Source organism: Macrosteles quadrilineatus, unplaced genomic scaffold (assembly GCF_028750875.1).
Source record: "Macrosteles quadrilineatus isolate MER2022 unplaced genomic scaffold, UCM_ALF_1.0 Scaffold_3__2_contigs__length_128488019, whole genome shotgun sequence".
Lineage (NCBI taxonomy): Eukaryota > Metazoa > Arthropoda > Insecta > Hemiptera > Cicadellidae > Macrosteles > Macrosteles quadrilineatus.
This window is the reverse complement of record NW_026542596.1, coordinates 74,133,012-74,153,868: the sequence shown is the minus strand read 5'-3', so window position 1 is coordinate 74,153,868 and position 20,857 is coordinate 74,133,012. Positions and strand designations below refer to the sequence as shown.

At 34.7% G+C, this 20,857-nt stretch overlaps 2 protein-coding genes across 2 annotated transcripts; both read left to right on the top strand.

The window, feature by feature from the left end:
- The first annotated feature begins 237 nt into the window (after positions 1 to 237).
- Positions 238 to 9,090, top strand: LOC128990092 (probable serine hydrolase). The gene is made up of 3 exons (XM_054412330.1): positions 238 to 459; positions 2,405 to 2,580; positions 7,640 to 9,090. The coding sequence occupies exons 2-3, from the start codon at positions 2,409 to 2,411 to the stop codon at positions 8,482 to 8,484; spliced, it is 1,017 nt and encodes a 338-aa protein (XP_054268305.1). The 5' UTR covers positions 238 to 459; positions 2,405 to 2,408; the 3' UTR covers positions 8,485 to 9,090.
- Positions 9,091 to 10,658: 1,568 nt separating this feature from the next.
- LOC128990739 (proton-coupled amino acid transporter-like protein pathetic) lies at positions 10,659 to 19,176 on the top strand. Its single transcript, XM_054413285.1, has 9 exons — positions 10,659 to 10,863; positions 12,236 to 12,313; positions 12,664 to 12,814; positions 13,281 to 13,405; positions 14,381 to 14,465; positions 15,235 to 15,510; positions 16,162 to 16,337; positions 17,489 to 17,658; positions 18,727 to 19,176. The coding sequence occupies exons 1-9, from the start codon at positions 10,772 to 10,774 to the stop codon at positions 18,966 to 18,968; spliced, it is 1,395 nt and encodes a 464-aa protein (XP_054269260.1). The 5' UTR covers positions 10,659 to 10,771; the 3' UTR covers positions 18,969 to 19,176.
- The last annotated feature ends 1,681 nt before the right edge of the window (positions 19,177 to 20,857 follow it).

The window sequence follows — 20,857 nt, the reverse complement described above, 5'->3', positions numbered from 1 at the left end:
TATTCCCTATAAAGGAAATTCGCTAAAAAGGCCGCTAACCATTGACTGTAGACGTATACTAACTTTTAAGCAAAATATCCATGAACTATAATCATTGCTCGTTTTTCCCTGCCGTTTTGCTTGAAGACTTATCCATCCCATCAACTGTCAACTAACAGACAAAACATTACAACAACACAGCTGCTGCAGCAACAGCAGACAGCGACAGCAGTGACAGCACTGTCCGTGTCCGTCCGTTTTCCGTTTGGCTTTTGATTAAAACAACATAACCTTATTCCAATAACAGGTTTTGTTTTTTATTTTATTAACATTTTAAACTACAACTACTAGTTAGGCATATCACAAGTTATTGCGAAGTGACTATGATTTTTGTCAATAAACCTTTATACTTAGTGAAACTGATAAGCTAACTGATAATCTGTGAGAAATCACTTTATTGGACGAATAGGCCTAAGTTACGTAAGTAAATCATAGACTAGGCTTAGGCTTATTCTGTTTATTTCCAGACTGGAGCCCGACTAGGCTGTATCTTTTTGTTACATTTTCACCCCTAGCTAATTATATATTTCTCCTTAAACTGTAATTTAAAACCTTCCTATATAGGCTACCCTATTCCTTGTAGACTATTAAACAAGTTTAAATTTTGTAGGACATTTTTTTGGAAAGGTTTTACCTAGTCTAGTTAAACCCCAGAGGAGCAAGGAACGGAGGAAACATTAAATGTGGTACACTAAAGTGGTGTCTATCAATATGTGTCTAGGACCAAGAAAATTCCAACACCGCCCCCCCCCCCCCCTAACCTTCATAACCTTACTAAATAGGCCTACTGTTAATACTGTTCAATTGAAATGGCGACCATACATAGTAGGTATTTTAAGCCAAGTATGAATGAAGATGAGTGTATGATGAGTGGCACGATCTTGTAGTCTTGTTAGTGACTAAGGCCGACATTCTAAGGAATGTGTCTAAGGAATGTCGGCCTTAGTCACTAACAAGACTACAAGATCGCGCCACTCATCCCACACTCATATCCATTCATACTTGGCTTAAAATACCTACTATGGTATGGTCGCCATTTCATTGAACAGTATTAACAGTATCCCTTAGACACAGCTGTTAATTAATAGCCCATACAGCTAATGGCAACTAAGGGACCTACAGTTTATAGTGGAATCCGAGCCACATTTTTTCTTGGTATATACGAATTGTTCTATGATCAGGATAGTACTGCGGATGGTCGTAGTACTCACTCGTGCGGGACGTTAATCCACACCAGGGAGTACCGCACCCACAGTGCATGCCTATAAATACTCATGGAGGAGGAAGACCCTGTGTGGTAGGAATTTCTGCACAGTGCTGGTGCTCATCACTCGGGCTCAACCTTGCTTGTTACAAATAGGCTATATTTATGGCACAACATTCCAGGGCTGGAAGCTCACATTCGTCCCACAAACGTGTTTCCTAGCTGTAAGTTTAGGGTACCGGTAAGCCTACCTTACTTCTCTATGGTTTACTCTTGACGTTTTTAGATGTTTGCTCCCTGTACTTTACTTAACCTAATCTTTTTTATGCCTAAATTACTTTAGATCTGGAGGAATTTTGCCCTGTTGTTTAACTAAGTTATGCCTTGATAAACTTTGGTATCAACTTTGATATCTGATTTTGTTGTATTATCAAACATAAAAGTAAGTCATCGATTTGATTGATAACAATCAGTCGCCTAATCGAAAACCAAACAGTAGGCCTACCGTACCTTATTTATGATGAAGTCGGAAACCAAAGTTTTGCTGTAACTTTTCTATCGAGTTGTGATCTTACTTTTTATGTAGCCTAGCCTAAACATATTGAAATTGGTCTTGAGTTGATTAGATCGTGAAAATACAACAACCCTCACACAATCCACCCAAACTTACTTCTTCGTCAAGAACTTAATTTTGCTATTCCTTAGACCAGTTTATAATCCATCAGTTGTTAATAAATATAACAGTAAGTTACTGGTACCATTTATTTTAGTAAATATGACTAAGTTATTAGGTATCATGAAACTACCGTTCCAAACAAAGTTTAATGTAATGACCATAATGTTGGATGAAGATGCAAAACCTGGGTAGAATGTACATGATTTTAAGAAGAAAAACATGAATAGGACACACTATTAGTCAAATGTTAGCTACCGGTACAGTTTTTGTCATAGATGTTTTATGAATTTAGGATTTGTTCACATTATTGATGTATTTGGCCAAAACATTATCATGATTTTAAAAAGTTGGGTAAGAGATTTTGGTACATTATTTAGAGCATGAATGTTTGTGACCTTGGTTTATGTCGGCATCAAATGTAGTGATTTATTAGTTGATTAATTCTCCTCACTAATAGAACTAAGTGGTAATCAATCTTTTTGCAGAAAAATGCTGAAGCTTGGTAATTTGGTTCTTTGTCAGAGGTGTCTGTCAGAAGGATGGAAAATATCATCTTGGAGACTTCAGACTCAGATTCATCTGAACAATGTCATGAAGAATAAAAGACATACACTTTCTGTAAAAGAGATAAACATACCTGCAGCTTGGGGTCACATTGCTGGTAAGATACTATTTTGATTGGTTAATTAATTTTTTCGTGTCTTAAAGATGTTGGCGGTCTCTTTAAACTAATATATTGGTTTAATTACCTTCAGTCTCCAGTTCAAAATAAGTCGATTGCGACCTAGGTTTCAGCACGACGTTGTGCTATCATCAGGCTTCCAGTCGAAAATGTTCAGTCCATTGGACGTCGTTTAGTAAAAACTATATACAGTTCACAAGACACAAACACATACACATTTACCGATCGGTATTTACAAGGGGAGAACGAGTTCATTTTTGTCAAATCACCGGCCGCGACGAGTGACATCCAAGCCACAACTAGCTAGATAATTCTTGTGGTCTACCTGACCTTTGTCCTTTGTATTGATTTTATCATAACAAATGACATACAACCAATTAACAAGGATCCTACAACCAATTATAACACAGCCATAAAAAATGCATTAAACAAAGTCAAGGTTTTGTTTGACAAAGACATTGTAAAATCCATTAAGACCATGAACCCAAAAGCCCCTACTCTTAAAGGTCTTCCCAAAATCCACAAAAAGGACATCCCAATTAGACCCCTTGTCAACTATACAACTGCACCTAGCTACAAATTAGCCAAAGCATTAGAACGCCAACTACGTTTACATTATGTGTTTGACAATAATAGAAGCCTGAAAAATAGCCTTGAACTCATTGATAAGATAAAGGACATAAACATAAACAACCATTGCATTCTGGCCTCTTTCGACATAGTCAATCTATATACTAACGTCCCGGTTAAAGAAACTATAATGATTGTCAAAGAAAATCTGATAAAAAATGCAACTTTACAGCCCGAAGCCATTGATGAACTGATAATCCTACTTGAGATAACACTCCAACAAAACTATTTCACATTCAATGGGAAACCATATGTACAAAGTGAAGGGTTAGCTATGGGATCACCGTTATCCGGCATCTTAGCTGAAATCTACCTCAACTACATCGAAAACACAGAGATTTTTTCTCACAAAAACAACCATCTGAGTAAAATCATTTTCTACCATAGATATGTTGATGACACGTTGGTCTTGTTCGATGGGAACGCCCGACAGCTACAGATCTTAAATAACCACCTGAACAACATAGCCCCGAAATTACAGTTTACATTAGAAATAGAAAGTAACAACCAAATAAACTTCCTCGACCTCACTATCAAGAAAAATAATAACAGTTTTGAGTTCGACATTTTCAGAAAGCCTACCACAACCTCTCAGACGATACACGCGTCCTCATACCATCCCCAAAGCCACAAAACAGCGGCTTATAATAGCATGGTTCACCGCCTCTTGAATGTGCCATTATCACCTACAAACTATGAAAAAGAATTAGACACCATAAAAAATATAGTGCAGCCTCCAATGGATATGAAAGTAGAATGATTGATAGATTGGTTAAAAAACATCGAAATAAAAACATAAACAAACATCTAAACTCGAACCAACAGACCTTTAAGTACATTCCAATCGAATATGGCCACCGATTGTATAACCTATTGAACAAAGAATTAAAACCACACAATTTATTACCCGCTCCTAGAACCTCCAATAAATTAGAACGCCTTCTAACTATAAGACAACCCTCCAATGACAATGAGAAACTGGAAAAAACTGGTGTATATAAGCTAAAATGTGGTGAATGTGAACAATACTATATCGGCCAAACAGGTCGGTCATTTACAACCCGGTTGAAAGAGCACAAACCAAACCCCCGACTTATTCAACAAAAATCTACATTCGCCCAACACATAATCGAAAACGACCATAGAGCGGGGAAATTGGACGAAAATGTTACCATTCTCAGTTATTGCAAAAAAGGCTTTTTATTAGATATATTAGAAGAGTTTCACATCTACAAGTCATTAAAACAAGATGCTGACAACTTAATGAACGATCAAATCCACCACAGCTCCAATTTAATTTTCAACAAAATAATCGAGACCCAAGCGACACTGACGCATCCTATTAACCAAGGACCAAGACAATACAAAGGACAAAGGTCAGGTAGACCACAAGAATTATCTAGCTGGGTCATTCCATATGAAATCAACCAATAAAAAATTATTTTCAACCTGACCATCTTAGATTTTGATGAAATTTTGCATACTTGTAGTATTTTGAGTCCTGAATCCAAATATGCTTTTTTAAAAAATCTATCTTTTATAGTTTTTATGATATAAATATTTGAAAATGGTAAAAATTGGCGTTTTTTACCGTGCGCGCAAATCTAAAATGTTGTCTAGGATGAGTTCTATTAATCCTATCAAGTTGTACAATGGCTCATTTTAAAGAGGATTCAAATGCCTTTAATCTGATACCAAACTCAACCTACTTTGGTACAAATTAATTTTTTTTTGAAAATTTCAAAATATGTTTTTGAAAAAAAAACTAAGATAGTGTTTTTTGAAAAATTAGAAAATTACATATGATAAAGAATGTAATCTAGTAAGTACATTATACAAATTTCAAAATGGGATGATAATGGGATCAGCAGTTATGATAAAAATACTTGACTATGGTTCACTGTTTCCAAGCATTTCGGCGCATACAGCGTGTAAGTACTAACCTAAATGTATCATTAAATAAGAGTCTATTAATTATATGATTAAAATTAAAAATATCTGCCTATATTTAAATTATGTATGTCATATTTTTACAAACCACATACCACATTTTTGTATAACTTCTATTTTGATATGTCAAAAATTAAAAAAAAGTTCCCGAGAATTTTCAAAATGTCCGTCCGGTTATTTTTTAACTTTGCAAGGGTTTTTTTTAAATATCATAGCAGTCAAATAAAGGAATTGGATTATGGCTGCTAATAATAACTTAAGCTCAAAACATCTGTTTTCATTGGCAAAATCATTTTAAAAAATAACACTTAAAACCCAAGTATTTTTTTTCCATGTCCGGGAAATTTTGCTCCAGAATTTAGGGTCGTGGCGCCATAAGTAAAGGTCAGCAAATTGGGTATTTTTTCTTTCTTTTTTTAAAGTTATTACTGCTTATAAAGTAATCAAAGCAGGCATTTTCTTAATCCCAGATAAATGGGCTATTCAATTATGGTTTTAAGTCATAAATCATAAACTTACTGGGTTTGCTGTAGACATGGAAGTTTGGACGACTTTTTTTTACTAAAAAATTTCAGTGAAAAATAAGTATTTTTAATGTTTGCAGAACCATATGCACTATTAAATATTTTTTAAGTAGAGTATTTATCTGGGAATAGAAAATTAGAATAAACATTATCATTTAAAGATAAAATAAAATATGAAAAGTGGAAAGTTTGTTCAAAGTAGCCCCCATGTATAAAGGTTGACGGAAACTCTGTTAACTTAAATAATGTTGTTTATTTGCTAGATTTAGTTTATATTAGAGCAAAATATGACATACATAGTTCAAATATAGGCAGATATTTTTTATTTTAATCATTTAGTTAATAGACTCTTATTAAATTATACATTTAGGTTAGTACGTACACGCTGTATGCATCAAAACGCTTGGAAACAGTGAACCATAGTCAAGTATTTTTATCATAACTGCTGATCCCATTATCATCCCATTTTGAAATTTGTATAATGTACTTACTAGATTACATTCTTTAACATATGTAATTTTCTAATTTTTCAAAAAACACTATCTTAATTTTTTTTTCAAAAACATATTTTGAAATTTAAAAAAAAAATTAATTTTTACCAAAGTAGGTTGAGTTTGGTATCAGATTAAAGGCATTTGAATCCTCTTTAAAATAAGCCATTGTACAACTTGATAGGACCAATAGAACTCATCCTAGACAACATTTTAGATTTGTGCGCACGGTAAAAAACGCCAATTTTTACCATTTTCAAATATTTATATCATAAAAACTATAAAAGATAGATTTTTTTAAAAGGCATATTTGGATTCAGGACTCAAAATACTACAAGTATGCAAAATTTCATCAAAATCCAAGATGGTCAGGTTGAGAGCCTTGTTGATTTGATATGGAATGACCCAGCTAGTTGTGGCTTGGATGTCACTCGTCGCGGCCGGTGATTTGACAAAAATGAACTCGTTCTCCCCTTGTAAATACCGATCGGTAAATGTGTATGTGTTTGTGTCTTGTGAACTGTATATAGTTTTTACTAAACGACGTCCAATGGACTGAACATTTTCGACTGGAAGCCTGATGATAGCACAACGTCGTGCTGAAACCTAGGTCGCAATCGACTTATTTTGAACTGGAGACTGAAGGTAATTAAACCAATATATTAGTTATAAACCAGTTCAGGGGCAATTCCACATCTTATGATGTCAAAACTATAGGTCTCTTTAAACCCTTCATTTGCCCGTCTACATAGACTACAGATGTGTGCGTGGAACGTATCCAGCGAAACAGGGGGTGAGCCGGTACAGAACAAGGGTGATCTATACTGATAAAAAGTGGCACTGACCACAATCCAAACTCACGATATTGCTGCCTGGGCCCGAAGTCATTGACGCTTGAGCCACCGACTCTCCAACATTCCTAGATATAGAGTGTAGGCCTACATTACAGTACATCAACAGAATCAACGATTTGGCCACGTTTAGCTATGAAAAAACTATAGGCCAACTTATTCTAATAGTAACTTAACTATAATCTGATATTTAATTTCTCTGAACTAGTTTAGGATTGAAAGTCTTGACAAGACTATTTGTTACAACTAGCTATTAGTGAAACATATCCTTTCTTTCCACACTATAATCTTTTCGTTTGCTAGATAACTGAGTAAATATAGTTCTTGCCTAGTATCAAAAGATTCCTCGTTCTATCCTGAGAAAATTTAGTAGCTTTTTGTAAATAAACTGGACCATCCTTCTTTGGGTTTTTTATAAACGGTCCCAGGTGGTCATCCTAGTCAGTAACAAAGCTATCATCTCATTCACTTTACACTTGTTCTTCACTCATCTTTACCTCAAAATATACTTCCTGGCATGTCAGCGTCGCACAAATGTAATCTTGCCAATGAAGATTATTTATTTTTATCAATGACATATGCCTTGTTTTAGGCAAGTGGTGGGGCAACCCTGACGTCCAGCCAGTGTTTGCTATCCATGGGGTGCAAGACAACGCGGCCACATTCAACACCCTGGTACCACTGTTGGACGTTGAGGCAGTGTTAGCCATAGACCTGCCTGGCCACGGCCAGTCGACACATATTCCCTCGGGCTTCCCTTACCACTACATGGACGCTGTGTGTATCCTACGTTACATGATAAAGCATCACTTCAAGTGGTCGGATCCTCTGGTTCTACTGGGACACTCGTTCGGAAGCAACCTCGCCTTCGTCTACGCAGCCCTCTATCCTGACCAAGTGTCTAAATACATCAGCCTAGACTGTTCACGCCATCATATGAGCGAAGATGCGACCACGTTGATAGATTCGATGAGAAACACCATAGACAAAATGTTGAGTTTAGAAGACAAAACCGACCCTCCTGAATACACTGAGGAAGAGTTATTCGATATGTTTTTCAAAGCGAGAAGAGGTCCTCAGGGGTGGACGACGAAAGAGGGTTGTAAACATTTGCTGAGTAGAGGAACTAGTAAGTTGCCTAATGGTAAAGTGTTTTTATCTCGTGATCCAAAACTGAAACTGAACGCTTTTGGACGACTGACGTTCGAGTCTTGGTTAAAGCTAGCAGAAAAAATTACCTGTGATATGTTGTCCATTCAAGCTGAAAAGGGTGTCGTTAGGAGTGATAGTAAAGGAGAATTGTACCAAAAAACTGTTAATATAATTTTGAACAATTCACCAAAAAGCAAACACGTAATCCTTCCAGGGTATCACCATGTGCATTTGGATAACCCAAAAATTGTGGCTAATGAGATAAATAACTTTCTTTCCAGTTAGTATCCAAATGGTGAATACTAACATGGTAATTTAATGTCTTGGGGTTTTAATATTGGATAATAAACTGAAGCTCTTTTACCAAGTGAAATGTATGGAAATATTAAGCCAAAGCAACTAGTAACATATCTTTTCATTTTTGTAAACAATTTGTATATATTAGATGGTCTAACCATTATTAATAGATACATATAAATAACATTTATTTTTAAACAGGTTTTGTAATTTTTAAACGACCTGTGTCCTTCAACAACGTGAATCCCTCTATTGGTGCAGATTTAGAGCCAGTTGCAAATCGACAGATACAACAATATGGTAGGGCTACTTAAAATTAGCGATTAAAAATAATGTTCCAGGACACCACCAACCATTAAAAACCTAAAACAATTGAGCTGTACATTTTTTCAAGGGAGAAAAATCTGGGATCACGAGAATTTAGCAGTCTTTTAAAAAATTGGGATGGATGGATTTCAATTCTCAAATTTATTCCCCTGATCGTTTAGTGCCGATAAAATCGAGGAAGGATTGATTCTCAGTACTCTGTGCTCCCAGGATCGCAACAAGATTATCACCGCAGCCTAATAACTGTGTGTGCATCATATTTGCAAACATCATGGTAATCTTGATCACAGCTCAAACTTTACAAACAGCTTCAGCATTGTTCTTAAATCCCAAGAATCCAAAAGAATCTTATTGGACAGGGGACGGTTGACTTCATGGAGCAAAATAAATCTTTTGCACACCACCTACTTTCTTTTAACCATTCCTCATAATGAAGTAGGCAAAACCAATATTTTTGTAAAAGAATTTGCAAATAGAGATTATCCGTAGAAAGTGTCACTATTAAATAATTGATAGACTGTAATGTATTATTGGGGTTTCATCTGATAGTAAAATACGTCAAGAAGTCAACAAGCATTCGTCTTATCTTATCAGATTTTAAATTGAGCGCAACTTAAAAATGCCAATACTTTATTTTTTAGTTTGTTTAGTAACCAATTTAATGTGAAGTGTAAAAAATGGGTAATTTATAGGCCCATACCTGATTCAATATAGGTAATGTGCAATTTTATATTTTATTAGTATATAAGTTAACTTAATTTGCCTATAATTATTAATTAGCTAAATCTGTGGGTTTAAGTTGGTCACCTCAGTTTTACCAATATTGGCCTACCTAAATCGCTTTGTGACAATCTTTTGTTTTTAGTTTTTACTACAAACTATCCGATCCTTCTTATTAAAATAAATACATTGATACCAAACAAAAAGCCAGGTAGATTAGACAGTAGTTTTAAACGTAATAATCCGGGGTGGAAATACTTTTTGGAATTGACTTAGAAACCGTGTTGTAGGAAAATAATAGTTTTAAAATAGAAGAATGGAAGAGAGGGGACATTTGTGCATTGTGTACCACTGAATTCAGAAGAGAATGTTTATCAAATGTAACATTATGTTATAAACTTTTAACCCTGCAGATATTTATGCAAAATTTTGTGTTTGCAAAAAAAATTTAGAAATAAAATAACAATTTTCCTAAAATATGAAAAAAACTGAAATTTTGAGTTTGCTAATGATTTGACGTTTGTTAGGAGTATTTATTATTTTCTGTAGTTTTGAAGTTTTACAGGACAATGGTTGTTGAATTAAGCAATGTTACAAACTAATGTGGCTAATTAACTAAGAAACGTTTTAATCTTTATTCAAGCTATAATTTCCAAATAATATTTTCATAGGAAGGTACTGGCATACAACATTCTCAATAAAAGAAACCCAGGCGTTTGACAAGATACAAAAATTTCATGACTTTAAACTTACTGTTTTGCCTCCCCCCCCTGTGGGGCTTTATTTAGAAGAAGGTACCTAGTAGGAAAACTAAAAATGTCAGTTAAAATATAATGTGAACTTTTTGAGCATTGAACTTCTTTCTTTGGTGTAATTGTGTTAGTTATATCTGTTATTTTATTTCTTCCGTAAAGTATTCCTAAACAAACAAAATTCTGTTTCATATCTAAGTAATAAAACTTCTGTAAGTTAAAACAGTAATCAGCTCCCTTTCTAAATTTTTAATATGATTCTTAATTTTGACTAGTAAAAATCAAGGCTGGAACAGTCTACACACTATCACCACACTTTTTAGTTGTTAAGGACAAACAGGAGGATTAAATGGAAATCAAAACTTTAGTGGGACCAATTTTCATACACTTTCATGAAACCTAGACCTTCAAAACCTAGACTTCCTCCTCCTTCTTCACAGGTCTCAGTAAGATTATGGTTACAGCTGACATAGACAATGGTGCCAGAAGATAGAAGAACCTCTTCACTTACTCGCATCAAGAGAGAGCTCACCCGAGTAAGCCTCAAATCTTTAACAAATGTTTCAGTGTAAGTAACCGTTATATGTAGGTCTATTGACAAGTAGGCCCTTAACATAGATTTAATTTAAATACGTATCCAATGGCTCCATTGACTTACTTTACAAAATTATATTCCAATTGTGTATATGTATGGCAATTAAGAAAGTTACAATTTTGGAATAAAAAAATTATACAAAAATAAGTTTTAAATGCGTTTAAAAGAGCAACTAATATAATATACGACATTGCTATGTGCAGTAGTCACTAAAGAAATCAAAGTGGTGGACGAGCTTTGAAATACCTCTGTCATAGGATTCCGCCACATGCGAGCTTAGCCTAGCTTAGCAAGGTATTTTAACCTTTTATTTATTTGTCAATCAATTGGTATGGAAACACCACAACAAAATATGAAGTTAGCCTAGCTGTTGACATACAATTGGAGCTCCTCCTCATCTTTAAAGTGCTGTACCTGTAACCAAGCTTTCCTTTTTGGAAATAAATAACAGTCGCTAGGAGCCTCTGGACTGTAGGGTGGTTTAGGAAAAATCTCCCATTTTAATTAATAAAAGAGATCTTGTACGTGATTTGCCGTGTTAAGTCGGGCATTGTCATACAAAAACAATTTTAGACATTGCCTTTAGTTAGTTAATTGTGAAGCTGAACGCACCACTTCCAAATAAAAGCTTTAATTAAAGTTGTTCCCGTACGCTTCACACACTTGACAATAAGTTTTTATATGGATTTTAGATTTTATCTTTTATGTTTATGGCCAACTAGTGGGATTCTCAAGTGCAGCACATTTTTTAAGCATTATTACTGGGACAACAGGCAGCACATCAGCTGTTGTGAAAGCTCAAACAGTCATTACGAAGATAAAAACATTTGTACTAGAAAGGATGCAATCGGTGCGCCTGTCGCTGTCTGGCAGAAACGTTATGTACTTTCTGGATAGCCATAGTTTTTACCATAAAATAAACTGTTTCAAACAGGGTCTACCAATTAGACATATTTTAAAGATGCTATTGTTTAGAAAAGGGTTCTAACAAAAATAAATATAACTGTAAACATTTTTTTAAGGCATGGAATCTTCAATACACCATAAAAAATATGCAAACAAAATAAAATTGTTAAATTTCCTAAAAAGTATTTTTATAGAGAGTGGCGGCGATCGGTGGTCATGGGAGGTGAGGGATATCAAAGGGCTAAATTATTAATAAATTAAATGTAGTTTGTATGCATTATGTAACCCTATACATCCTGGTAATTATTCACCTTTTCCTTCTAATGATCAAGCCCTGGCACTGCACAAATAATGTAAATTTAAAAGAGACAAGATTTCCATTATGAGTTTCATATTATTTTGTCAATTTCAGTGCTGCTGAAAGAATGTTCTGTTCTAGATTTGAACTGTTTGAGGCGGACCTTAAGATTGCTGATGCGACAGAAGAAAACCTTAGACAAAGTCATTTCGCAACCTCGTAAGTGTAACGGGTAAAAATATTACTGTATGATGTGTATGATATTATTAGTGCAGTTCCCATAAATTTTTTATTTTCAAAAGTATGGCACACTTATATGAAGCAATCTATTATTCCTTTTTGAGGTCTCTTGATGGGCCACAGAGACATGCGCATGGAACATATCCAGCAAAGCAAGGGGTGATCCAATACAAGTACAAGGTTGAACTTTGAACTGTACTAAAAAAAACAGTGGACCAGGATCCGAACCCACGACACCGCTGTCTTGTACCCGATTTCAGATTTTACTATATAGGATAAGAAGACTATTTGCATTATCTAAAGTCACTCGTCTACTGTAAATGTTTCAGAGATTTCAGTACATTCCTGAACGTACTGAAGAGCAGCCTAGGGTCGGGTCTGCTGGCAATGCCGAGTGCCTTTATGAACGCGGGACTGTTGGTGGGCTTCATCGGAACATTGTTTGTTGGGGTCATTTGCGCACATTGTACCTACATTCTGGTAAGTATAGAAGAACTTCAATAACCTTCAACTAAAACTTACAACTAACTAATTAACTTTCAAATTTAAAATTTCATGTTTTAAGGGTCAAAAAGGGTAAAACTCAATATTACCACATAAAACCATCACAAAACACCCGCTCTCCTAGTCCGATCATACTGGTTTGCTATGTTTAAAAAAAACGTAGGTTTATAGGTTTTTACAAAATTTTATAAAAATCAGACTATTTTTATTACTTGGGAGAGTTGCTAAAACACGTCCACTCACAGCTCGTGTAGGTTGGCCTCTGGCGGTTGACTTGAAGGTTAGGTAGGGAGATCAGGTGAGGTTGGGTAGGCAATATTTTGTATTGAAATTTGAAATTTTGTATGATCATCAACCAAATACATGTTTCCAATATATACACTTAATATTTGTATCTTACAAGCACCAATTCAAAATGCTTACATAAATTTGTGTTGTGAAGGTCAAGTCCTCGCAGGCTTTGTGCTATCACACCAAGAAAAGTCACCTCAACTACCCTGAGACTACCGAGGCAGCCTTGCAGTTCGCTCTCAAGGGGAGGTTCAAGAGACACGCCGAACTGGGCAGGTCAGCCAAATGTACAACCAGATGTACATCCCATCATATAGACAGACTGTAGCCTTCTTCTGTAAACTTCTTTTAACTTTGTATTTGCACATCCACAAAGGCTACGTTCCTGTGCTTAGAACTTTCACAAGAGGTATTGTCAAAGTAAAAATGTATTTTCTCTCTTGGAGTTTTTGGTGCTATAGTTTATGCTCAACCACACCAACAACATCCAAAGGGGGGGGGGGGTTTATGTTGTTGGTGTAGTGTGTTTAGTTAATTTTAAAGATTAAACTTTCATTTTGACTTGGGTTAAAAGTTAATGTAGTGGAGATCAGTGTTTGGTAGCATGCTAAATTCAACTACATTAATCAAATCAAAGTTCTTGTAACCTTAAAGTGGTGTAGTGGTGCGGGCTGCTTTTTCCAAAGAACCTAGGGATATATTGGTAAGGGACCTGTATTTTTCTGGGAAAATATTGTGATTGTTCCCACACTGGAAATTTTACTACTACACCACTGAACCTTAACATACAGATTAAATGTCTAGATCCATCCTAATGTCGAGTCAAAGATGTGTGTTAAGTGACTTCAAACCTTCTATTCAAAATGCGTAAATTTTCATACAGCCATAACTGGTTATCCACGACTACACAAAGTGAAACCTTTGACAATTGATAGAACGATACATTCCTTCCCCATGTGAAAGTTGTCAACTAGTTTTTGAATCAAAATGGTGACCAATTGTAAGCGATAACACCATTCATGTGGCATACACTATCTCACAAAGAGTAACAACAACACTAAAGTACAACAAAACGAAGTTTTATTTAGGTATTTTGCAATTGAACCTCAAAGTCAGATTCAGCACCAAAAAATACATGAGAAAGTAAAGAAATCAAAACTACCTTACAGCTCTCCAATTAACAATTTTCTTTGTGAAACTTAAATTTATTGCTAAAGTACACAGTTATTTCCATCTCTGTATATGTTTTAGACAGATTACCAACGTTTGTATTCTGCTGCCGCATTATGGAGCTGGTATAATCTATGTGTTGATGGCATCAGCAACTCTAAAACAGGTACCTAGCACAACCTACTACAAATACAAATACTACCAAGTACCAATACCTAGTACCTAGTAGTAGTAGTAGTGGTAGTTACCTAGTACTATGCAAATTTTAGTATTTGTCAAAACCTATCCACAAATTTGGAATTTTGAATCTGATCTCAATTACGCTTTTGAGATGTTTTAGCAGGAATATATCCGGAGATTTTCCAGATGTTGAAAGGCTATTTTAGTGCAAAGAAAATTACTTTACATTAATACCTTATTGAAAACTCTAATTTAGTAGAAATAGAAATTGCAAATATAATATTCTAGCCAGCTCAAGGTCTGAGTGACTAGGTTCTAATATAAACTTGTCACCCTACCTCATCTTATGTTAAATCTATGGATTGCCTGATAAATTAGCAATACAGGTACATCTAACAACAGTGTTTACTATTCATATTTATTGACATTGAAGTTGAGAGAAGAACTACCCTGAAACTAGCTAAACTATCAAGGGTCTTAATTTAGATGTTAGAGCAGTTAAACTGTCTTAAATAGTAAAATCTATTGGTGATTTGGTGGCGATTTGAACCCAGGACCTGAGGGACCGAAGACCCGCGCTTTAACCACTAGACCATCTCGCTCCCCAAAAGATGAGAAAAAGATTTCAAAAAGTTGTTGTAGGCTTGTGTAAAATGAAGCAAAAATATTAGTGTGATAGCAGATAGCAAATTGAAGACAATAAAGAATAAAATGTAACAAAATTACATTTTAGTAATTTACTGTTGACATTACAGGTTTTTGAGAGCTACACAGGGTACAGCTACAGTCTGAGATGGTACATATTGTTCATCACAGTGCCTCTACTGCCCGTCGGTACAATACGCCAGATGAAGTACATGGTGCCGTTCAGTGCGCTGGCCAACATGTTCCTGCTTGTCGGAGTTACTGCCACTCTTTACTACTCCATCAGCGACTTCCCGCCAGTTTCATCTCGACCTTTGTGTGCTGGGATTACCAAGTTTCCACTATTTCTGTCTACCGTACTCTTTGGAATGGAGGGAATTGGAGTGGTAAGTTCGTCTGCCTTGTGTTTTCCATTTTGTGTTCATGCTTTTTGCGTTTCTCAACATTTGAATTTATAGTTTGTTGTTTTTCCACATAGATATATAAATGGTTTTGTTTAAAAAAAAACCACACAAAACTGACAGACCTAGACATTTTTGGATTTTAATAAAATCCGTTGGCCAATTTATTAGTATTTCATACTTGTTATAATATTTAATTATTGATCGCACTTACCTATTTCACTTTAAGTCACAATTAATTTGTATAATCTCAACTCAACTCTCTTGTAAAATGGCGTTTGCCGTGTATGTAATAAATAAATAAATAAATAAATAAATAACCAGATTAAGCAAGATGATTATTAAGGACTTAATTTGGATTCACTTTGACTTTGATTGAGCCTGATAAAGACCAGTTTGATATCTTACAGCAAAATATAACATATTCAATATATCTTCATGCATTTTCCACAGACTTGAGGTCTTTGTGTTATGTTATGACTGAGTAAAAATAGATACATTTTTCAAATAATGTAGGAAGACAACCTATTACTCCATCCACATAATACCACCGACATGTATAATGTCAAACAAGAAGCAGAATGTAAGTAATATAAGTCACAACATATCTCAACCTTAAGTAATATTTTATTTCAGATTTTACCAATTGAAAATGCTATGAAAAATCCAAAACACTTCTTGGGAATTACAGGGATTTTGAACCGTGCCATGATAATCGTGGTCTTCTTATCCCTGACGGTCGGATTCTTCGGGTATGTAAAGTTCGGGGACTTGGTGGAAGGCAGCATCACCTTGAATCTCCCAGAAACTTGGTAATTACAAACACACTTTATGAACATTGTTGTAATTTATTGCAACACATACTTTGTTGTATACAGTCTCAATGACTGCAATAGAGTCTCACTTTTCAAATCCCCGCTGTTACAAAAATGGTCTGTTTCCAACAGAGTTTGCAAAAATAATGTTTTTTATAAAACATGTAAAAAATAATAATACACCCGACAAAAATGAAAATGTATATCAGTCCCGGGTCTAGGTTTTACCGTGCCACCTATGGTAATAGCTACTTCCCTATAGGGACATAATTTTTTTTTAAGAAAAACACACATATTGTGATATACAAAGGTAAATGATATTTGAGAACTGAAATCCTCCTAAAATACGGTCAATATTTCATAAAAAAATGAATCAAATGTATAGCCCATCTAATATTATAGCCTATTTCATAAACCTATAAAACAGCATTGAGAAGGTTTCTGATAGCATATAAGTCTACTTCATTATTACACATATAAGTCTACTTCATCTTTACAAATATAAGTCTACTTCATTTTTACGCATACAAGTCTACTTCATATTTACGCATTTAAGTCTACTTTATATTTACGCATATGTGTCTAATTCATTTTTACGCATAAAAGTCTACTTCATTTTTACGCATACAAGTCTACTTCATATTTACACATATAAGTCTACTTCATATTTACACATATAAGTCTCCTTCATTTTTACGCATAAAAGTCTACTTCATATTTACACTTATAAGTCTACTTCATTTTTACAGAGGACAATGAGAACTACTCCGACTCAATAATGCTGTGTTCTTATATCGCACATGAACATGTACAGATCTATTAGATGTTTGCACTTATTAGACACTATGGAATGGTCACCATCAGAAAAAATATCGCCTATCAATGTAAAGGTTCTTTGGAAAATCAGAGTGGGAACACCTCTCCTACTATGTAAAACTAGTATAGTAAACTACAGTAGTATGTAAAAATTCTATGTACTTTGTTATTATACTATGTCAAAAAAATTCAGTGTTTAGGAATCTGCCCATTCCAAAACTTTACTAATCTGAACAAGGTATTGACCCATGTAAATTTGAAGTCGGACTCTTACTTAATTCAAAATACATTTTTTTATCAAAGTTTTCGAAGCCTTCATTCTGTTCCTATAGCTTGGCCCAGACAGTCAAGATTCTAGTAGCCCTTGCTATCCTGTGTACCTACGGACTGCAGATCATGGCTGCCGCGCAGGTTGTCTGGAAGGCCATGGAGTCTCATGTATCCAAGGAGAACCAAGACTTTGCCTACTACACCATGCGAGTCCTTATGGTGATTGGACACGGTAAGTCCTCTCATAACTCTTCCGTAACAATCTGGTAGCTTCAGCTTGACAAGCAGGTTTTTACTTTAGATCTGTCAAAGGTTCCCATGGTTATTTATCAGATGAATCAGCATCCTACATGTTTTGTTGCGACAGAAATATTTTCAAAGCTTGCATCTTCGTTACACGTAGTTAAAAAGCTTGAGAAAATTTAATGGAAAAGTGGAATGTATAAATAAGCATTAGATATAATGATGAACTGAATAGGTCTAACACAGTGTGCAATTGGTAGTAGACAGGAGGGCTACATCACAGTCTTCTCTCCTTCCATAATCACGGATGTTTTTAAGTCTGCGGTCAATTATTCTCTTGAATTTTTAGTAGCTTCATCGAAGCAGTGCAACAGGACCAAAAAACATATATTATTATTATTACCAGTTCAAGGATTTCAAAGTATGTAACAAACAGCAGAAGCATAGAAGTTTTCATAATTTCAGTGAGGATAGCAGACTTACTTGAATGAATCTGCTCCGCCACATAACAGAGAAAATGTTACACATATTAGAAAATTTCACTGTCACTTACAGCATCTTCAGCCAAGGAATGGGGAGTAAGATGTTTCTTGTACCCAATTGGACTCATTCTCACTCAGGTCATCAGATGTAATCACAAAATTCCTTAAAATATAATCAAAGGTGATAGAACTTAAACAATTTTCTAAAACCAATGCAATAAAAAAAATAAACCCGCTGGATAAATTTACAATATTTTTTATCTGAACTACATCCTGCGTAACACATGCGAGACAGTGTAACACCATTGACTACTGGATTTTGGATACTGAAGTAGACATTCCATCTTTATGTACCAGCTGTCGTAAATTTTTAATTAAAAAGGACACAGTTGTGTGAGTCTGTCACAGAACGCGCTAGTGTCTAAAGATCCATTTTCTACGTCTAGTTCTATAAATAGTCAAAGGTACCCATCACAGGTATTAAATGATTGGGTGTTCCTATGCTAAGGTTAAGGGGGATAACAGGTACTCGACAACAATTAGTTGAAGTCCTCTGGTCATGTATTTTGTTTCAGTCATCTCAGCCATTCTGGTACCTCAACTAGCTCCAGTGATAAGTCTAATTGGAGCTGTAGGACTGACCATGCTGGGGCTAGCATTGCCTGCTGCGTTGGAAACACTCACCTTCTGGGACGAGGGGCTCGGCGTGGCGCAGTGGCGACTCTGGAAGAACATATTCCTCGGGTTGGCAGCAGTGGTCACTCTGTTTAGCGGAACTTGGGTCAGTCTTTCACAGATCATCGAGGTGTACAGTTGAACTTATGATTGGTCAGAGAAAGATTTGTTTTTGTACATTCCATTTTGTTTTCATACAATTAATCATAAATTCTTCGCGACAGCGAAACACACTTAGGTGCATATTTTAAGCTGAATCTGAATATAATATGTTTAGGATGGAGTGAGATGATCTTTGTACAGTTCATTTGGCGAGTGAAAAACCAAACAAAAAGATCCACAGTAGCGCTTTTTGCCCACGCTAGTGCTTATGCGCTGGCATACAGCAGAACAGCTAGCATTCTCGATTTAGTTAACACATTTTTAATAGCTCTGGTAAAGATAATACCAGTTTGTCATATCAAAATCTTTTACTGAATGGACTCATTACTTAGGTCGTTCTTTAATTTATTTTTTGCTGGTGTCAGCTGTGCAATAAACAATTGATTGGTCTGTACTATCAAAACGATATCTGTAACTACTATACTCCCGGTGCGGAGATAGAAAAAACTGCTTACTTCCCAAGTGACTCAATGTTTGTCAGAGCTGGTTTTCACTCGTGAAAGGAACTGTAGATTAGTCCTGACTAAGATCAGCTGTTTCATTAGTCAGAAGCAGTCATTAAAATGATCAAGAACAGCTGGTCTAGTTCCGAACCATGCAAAAGCTATTGTTATTCACTAGTGTGAAGATATAACAAATTAAATGAACGCTTTTTACTAAAATAAATAGAGGAAATTATTTGCTTTTAAATGCTTTATATCTGCAAGCTATGGCAATTAATGATTGTTTAGAGGGCAAAAAACATTAGTTGTATTAGTTGTATTATTATAAAGCCTAGTCTTCAACAGTTTTGACTAAACCAACTTTTTTACGATAATATGCTTGTTTCTGTTGAATGACACATTTTAGATTAGTTATCTTACAATATTTAGAAATAAACTAATGTTCAGCTTCTTAATTTTATTTTGAATTATTTAAACATTTAATTTTCACCTACTTTGTCTTGTAAATTCTAATTGGTTGAATATACTCTAAGATGAAACCCAATAATTTATTATTTATTGTGTAAAATAAGTACCCCGTATGAAAATAATTTTATAACTGAAAGAAAATAATAACATTTATTTGAATTCTCACATAAAATCTGCCTACCTAAAAAGAGAAATAAAAATATCCTGATTTTTCGTTTTTGATAATTTTTAATCCATAGGTACTGTATATAATCATTTTTGTTTTGTAATTGTATTAATTTAATTTAATAAAATTAATCTGGAAAACATGTTTATTTTTTTACCAATTATGAATCTTTTCATTCCATTTTAACATGGTATGAATCATATTGAACATAAAATAAAATATCAACTCTAGTTATTTTAATGTATACGTAAATGTTTTGGCATTATTATAGCATCATCTGGTAATTACCCTATTCCCCAGCTCTAGCTTTTTAATGAAAATTAAGACCCCCAATTTTTTTTTATGATTAAGTAACAATAACCTCCAAGCATTAAAACATTGATTTTTGTAACAAAGAGAGATGCAATTTATCTTTACTGATTTACACGCAAAATAATGAGTGCATTACTGAGGTTGCTAAGATAGTCTTTGATTAAAGTAACAATCTATCTTTATCTATATCTATACTTATTTAATACGCAAGCATGATTTTTGTGACAATTACTCCTCCGAAACTATTGAACCGATTGACATGTTTTTGGTGTCATTGGAAAGAGCGTAACGTGAAGTTGTGCAGGAAACTTTCTTTTTAGGTAAATAATTAGAGAGTGAGGCCCTAGGGCCCTTTAAAGTTTCGTATTCCTCCATAAGATTAACATGGGAAACAAACATTGTTTTGGAACTCCAGCTGTTGTCAGAAATTAAATATTAAATAATTTGTTTCCATGGAAGCATGAGAAAATTCACAATGTT